This window comes from Cibotium barometz, chromosome 3 (genome assembly GCF_041138505.1).
Source record: "Cibotium barometz isolate CiBa-2024 chromosome 3, ASM4113850v1, whole genome shotgun sequence".
Classification (NCBI taxonomy): Eukaryota; Viridiplantae; Streptophyta; class Polypodiopsida; order Cyatheales; family Cibotiaceae; genus Cibotium; species Cibotium barometz.
Genome location: NC_141048.1, coordinates 1412492 through 1418656, shown reverse-complemented (window position 1 = coordinate 1418656; position 6165 = coordinate 1412492). Strand labels below are relative to the sequence as shown.

At 43.2% G+C, this 6165-nt stretch overlaps 1 protein-coding gene across 1 annotated transcript; it reads right to left on the bottom strand.

Annotated features, from left to right (window-relative positions):
• Positions 1-322: 322 nt before the first annotated feature.
• Positions 323-5748, bottom strand: LOC147639586 (uncharacterized). Its single transcript, XM_086825680.1, has 2 exons — positions 3393-5748; positions 323-3257 (listed from the first exon to the last, which is right to left on the bottom strand). The coding sequence occupies exon 1, from the start codon at positions 5732-5734 to the stop codon at positions 3605-3607; it is 2130 nt and encodes a 709-aa protein (XP_086681806.1). The 5' UTR covers positions 5735-5748; the 3' UTR covers positions 323-3257; positions 3393-3604.
• Positions 5749-6165: the final 417 nt, after the last annotated feature.

The window sequence follows — 6165 nt, the reverse complement described above, 5'->3', positions numbered from 1 at the left end:
CAGCCTATCTATATGACGTATCCAACAGCCTATCTATAAATAGTACCATCAAAAGGCTCACCTACATATGGCTACTAAGCCTCATACCCATCTCAAATGGAGTAGAGATAGGTTTGCAATCTTCGATGGTGGCAAACCTCTTCAAAAGCCCTTTTACATACTTAGATTGAGACATTATAATCCCACCATCTATCTGCATAAGCTGAATACCCAAGTGGAAGTGCAACTGGGCAAGATCTAATACTTCAAAAGCTCTATGTAATTCAGCTTTAAAATCTGGAATTTTAGACTGATTACTCCCTCTCATGGTTATGTCCTCAACATAGAGTATGATGACCACTATGTATACACCATCATTGTGCACATATAGAGTACTTTCAGTTGGACTATTATAGAACCCATGACTAGTTAAATGTGCATGTATTTTTGCATATCATGCACTCAGTGCCTCCTTAAGTCCATAAAATGCCTTCTTCAAAAGGCATACTTTGTGTTCATGGCATGTAACCACAAAGCCAAGAGGTTGTCGCACATAGACCTCTTCCAAAAGATCACCATTCAAGAACATCGACTTGATATCCAATTGTTGCCAATGATGTGCTGCCAATGCAGCGTGATTGTCCTGATAGTAGTCATCGTTGATGCATAGTCTATTTCCTTCTCTTGAGAATATTCTTTAGCAACTAGTCTTGCTTTGAATCTGTCAATAGATCCATCTCGCTTACACTTGACTTTATACACCCATTTTGTACCAAAAACATTTTTACCATGAGGCAAGTCAACAAGTTCCCATGTACCATTCTTGCTAATGGAACTATATTCATCCTACATGGCCTTTGAATCATATAAACTACGTTTGATTATGTTCAAGGCTTTTTTAGAACAGTTGTTAAGCGCATGTGTTGCATATAAGATTGCCTCAAGCCAAAAATTGTAGCGAACCCTAACCTTTGACCATGCATCTAGTTGTTCCCATCAAAGATCTATTCTTGCGTTCGGCCACATCATTTTGTTGAGGTGGGTATGGCACTGTACATTCATGCTCGATCCCCTTTTTATGCAAGAAGTTCTTGAACACATTTGACATGTATTCATCTCCTCTATCTATGCAAAGAGTACGAATTTTGCACCCTGTCTCATTCTCAACCAAAGCTACAGAACGCTGAAAATGCATAAATACCTCAGATTTTTCCTTCATGGGAAACACCCATGTGAACCTGGTATAGTGGTCGATGAATGTGACGAAATATAGATATCCCCCAAAAAATGGTGTCCTCGTAGGACCACAAACATCACTATGAATAAGCTATAATTTGTCATTAGCTCTCACTAAGCCATCTCTTGGGAATGGCTTTCTATGCATTTTTCCAAGAATGAAACCTTCACAAACATGATCACTTGGGATCTCTATATAACGCATGCATTCCACCATATTATGCTTTTGCAAAAGCATCAAACTCCTGGAATTCACATGCCCAAACCTAGCATGCCATAATTCAGCTGCCTTCATTACAGCCTTCATTGCATTTGCATCTGATGCAACTTAACATACATGATGTGTTTGTTTGTCATAGGTATCCAACTTATACAAACCATTGCAAAGTGAACCTGCAGATACAATCCGGAGATCTTTCTTAGGGTCCTTGATGAGACACTTCTCACCCACAAACTCCACATGCATACCCTACTTGGCAATAGAAGCCACTGACACTAAGTTCTTCTTTATGCCTGGCACACACAGCACATCATTCATGCAACTCTGTTTCAAATTGGCCAAAACCAAAGACACCTTGCCTATACCTTTAACAAGGTATGTTGAGTGATCTGCACAAGAGACACTCCAATGACCTGAAACAAAGTGCATAGAGCTGAAAACATCAATCCTCGACGTTATGTGACACGTAGCACCACTGTCTATGTACCAAATAGGAGAAGCACTAAGAGATACATCACTGGATACAGAAGCATCACTATTCACCTCTTCCATAACACCTTGAAGTGCTCTACATGCTACTCTAGTTCTGATGAAAACCAAGAAATCATAGAAAACTAAGCAAACCCTCATCACCATTTTTTGAATGAACACAAGATATCGTTCAACCCACAAACACCATAGAACAAAACTCATACCCTTTTCTGCTTTGATGAAAACTGTTTTGTAAATGTCTTTTCTTGCAACTCTGACCTGACAGTAGCTATTCTTCAACTTGATCTCAGAGATAACTTCAGATCCAACTAACATACTATAAGCAAGACATTGGGAGCTTATTTTTGTATGATGGGCCAGTAAGGACAGCAGCAACTTTGGCAGCAAACTCTGGTCCAATAACGATGTCTACAAATTTGTCCCCAACATGGCATCCGTTGTCACATCCTAACTGGATATCTAACATGGTTTGTAGTTAAGATCACCCAGCATTCAAAGCATCCAGTAACTGTCTTTTGTCCCTAAATATTTGAGGACTTATATAAACATAATCGTGGTTACATGTCGGTTACATATACGGCTCCCTGTGACTACAAAAACTGTCACCAACCAACAAACCAACAAGAAGATTATTACCCAGCTTGGGCTGTGCTACTAACGCTTGTTGAAAGCAAAATAACAAAGTGCAGTTACTATGCAAGGCTGCTGGGGGCAGCTGCGCTGGGAATGGGAAGAATAGCTAATACCAAGCTTGAGGGGCATTTCATAGGTGGACTGGCCCCTCCTTGCTGCTGGTCATGAATTAAGCCACCATTCCCAGAAGAGCCCCTGCAAAACCTGGGCTTTCATTTGTCACCTCTAGCCGCTTCAAACTTCCCACGGCAGCTGATTTTGGCAAGTATAACTCAGTATGACCCTGCATCTTGATCCAGTTCTGCTTATTATCCTCATGTGCTCCTGCTTTTGCTTCGTTCCCTCTCCTCCTATGGCGGGCGTATGTTGCCTCAAGTGGTGCATCTCCTCCATGCTCCTATAGCAAGTGTATGTTGGCTCAAGTGGTGCAACCCAAGTAAAATGACCCAACTCACTATTCAGTCCATATTAATATTTCCTCCTTTTACAGAGCTCATATAAGCACCTTTCAATCCAGAACCCAAGTCCATTGTCTGCCCTGCAAGAGGCAGTGATACATGAAACACTCGCAGCAAAGTGCAGCAGCCCCTGGATAGCCCTGTTTGTGCATTACAGTTTCAAATCCCGCGTAAACTTCAATGTGCAGCCAATTCTAGTTGATCGTAGCAATCTCCTCTGCAACTGGTAAATTAGCCACCTGGAGGGGGGTTGGGGGGGCAGGGCATTGAGATTGAGTAAGAGCCTCTTCTGTATACTTATCCCAACCATAAGTTGATGTGTGTATGGCTCACTAACATTGTTTGAATCAACTATTCCATGAGAACATACTTACCTGGCCACACACCTAACACAAGAGGAAGCTGCAGCTTAGTTAGTCCATCTTCCAGAGAAGCTACCTCGCACAAGAAGAGACCACAGCTACTAAAGCACCACCCAAGGCAGACAGATCATGGGATTGTGCATATGCATGGATCACCATCCAGATCTGGGGTTTAGAACCCAGGACCTCCTGGTCCTAAACAAACACCTTTCCCACTTGAGCTATCATCCTTTCTGTCTTGCCAACTTGAAAAGCCTAGAAGCATCATCCAATCTATCAGCCTTCTCATAAATCTTTCCCATATTTTCATACAAGTCACACTCTGAGATGACTCCATGCTGCTGCAGCTCCTCAAATAATGCCTCTGCAGCTTGCACTTTTTCTAGATTACCATACACTAACATCATCTGCAGATGAACACTGTCATCGAAGACACACCCCTGTGCCTGCAAGTCCCTATAAAACTTCTCAGCTTCCTGGGGTAGCCTCAGCTGGCCATATGCAGACAACAACACCACACAGGTCTCCGAGTCGGGCATATATCCTTTCCCTCTCATCCTTTCATACACTTCCACTGCATGTTTGGCTCTCTGGTTGCTAAAGTAAACCTCGATCATGCTCTTAAAGACTGATATATCCAGCGCTTCTCCATCTTTGAAAGCTTTATTGAATAGCCGTGAAGCCTCTTCCACTTTCCCTGCCTTAGCCAAAAGATTGACAGCTGCACTTCGAGACACAAATTGAGATTGCTTCAACTCCTCAAGAAGCCTCTGAGCATGTCCAACCAAACCTGACAACTCATAAATAATAATCATTGTTTGGTAGAGAATCTCATCCATTTTAAAGCCAGAGGACCGCAGGTTCTGGAAGAGAACAACAGCCTTCTCAAACTTACCCGCCTTCCCGTATGTTGTGAGGAGGGTTGAGTAAGTGATTGCATTCGGTTCGATCCCCTTTTCTTGCATTTTAGCAATAAGTTTTGCAGCAGCCTCAAACTCGAGCGCTTGCCCATAAATAGCAATCATTGTGTTGTACGTGATTATGTTTGGCTCCAAGTCACTCTGCTGCTGAAGTAAGCGAAAGAGATGAACTGCTTGGCCCTTCAGCCCAGCCAGTCCATAGATATTCATAAGCGTATTGTACGTCACCACACTCCGTGCAACCCTCATCACATCCATGCTCCAAAATAGATGCTCTGCCTCCTTCACCATCTCTAACTTCCCATATACATTGATCATCATATTACAAGTCGTAAGGTCAACCGCACACCCTTCAGCCTTCATGCTCAAGAAAACATATTCTGCTTCCCTGAATTTTTCAGCTTCTGCATAAACATTTATGAGAGTGCTAAAGCTTACAGTATCAGGAGCCACCCTGTTTGCAGTCATCTCTGAGAAAAGGCCTCGAGCTTCTCTGAACAATTTGGCTTTGCCAAAAAAGTTGATCATGGAATTATAGACAATACGGTCAGGACAAATGCCGGCCGCCTTCAGTCTATAGAAAAGAGCCATTGCTTTGGAGAAATTCCCACGCTTTCCGGCAAGGTCTATGAGAGTGCTGAACGTGATGAGATCAGGTGTGATGCCAGCACTCTCCATTTGCTCAAGCCAAAAGAGGGCATTTTCCAATTTACCAGCTTTGCCAAACTGACTGATTAGGGTTGCAAAGGTGTACTTATCTGGGGAGACATTAAAGTTGATCATTTCTTTGTAGAGACCCTCTGCAAGGACCCATTTGTGTTCTCTCAAAACATTTCTAAGCATGATGTTATAACCATAGATGGAGGGTCTGTAGCCCCCTTTCTCAATCATCCAGTCATGGAGGGCCAGTGCACGTTGCCAGTCTCTTTCCCCACTAAGTACAGTATTCATAAGCCTGAATGAGAGCTTACCTTTCCAAGCTAACATCGCCTCGTCAAGCTCCTCTGCACTTGAAGTCTGTTCCAAGGCCGCCTTGATCTCTTCAACATTGATAAAATGGTCTTGTAGAGTGACCTGCTTTGCTATACCCAATCCTGCTCTGCGCCAAACCTCCTTCTTGTTTGCAGTTCGATAGGCTGTGGTTGGTAAAGACCCAATACTATTGACTGCGTTTGGCGAAGACCCAATACTGTTTTCCTTCGCAATTTGTGACTCTGAGAGCTCTTCTCCTACTTGGTGCTCCGATGATCTCACATGTGCAACGGCTGCAGCTGGTACGACGAGAATCCCCCGCACTGCCACAGGTGAACAAAAGCAGCCGAAAGGGAAGTGTGGTTGAGGACGATTGCAAGACGCAACGGGGTTTAAGACGGACATTCCTGGAACAGGAGAAGGGGCTAACGATAACATTTTCCAGTCATAAGTTGATGCCATTTCATTTGAGTATGCTAATGTTCCCTCTGGATTTGTTCCAAAAAGATCCATAGAAAAATGCTACGGATGTTTTCAAAATCCTATGTGCATCACTCATTCCCCTCGTCCTCCCTCCTTGGCCCCCATCATCTTGATTAGAGGTCCCTTGATGTCGTGACAGACACGGAGGTCCAAAATGTATATGATCAAGTGAGAGCCCACCCAATTAGGATTTCAGTTAGGAAAAGAAGAACTCCAAGGGTTATTGCCCAAAGGCAAAGGGGCATAGGGCTCTACAACCTGCTAACTGTGAGAGAAATGTGTGCTTGTATGCAAATGGATTTGAGACATAGTAATAGACTCCAAAGAAAGAATGCATTCTAGCTGTGAGAGAAAGAATGCACTCAATGAAACGCAATCTGCCATGCACTACAGCAGGAAGGTGTTTGTTC

Coding starts and splice junctions, on each gene's coding strand:
- LOC147639586 (XM_086825680.1), bottom strand. CDS start 5,734: ATGGCATCAACTTATGACTGGAAAATGTTATCGTTAGCCCCTTCTCCT.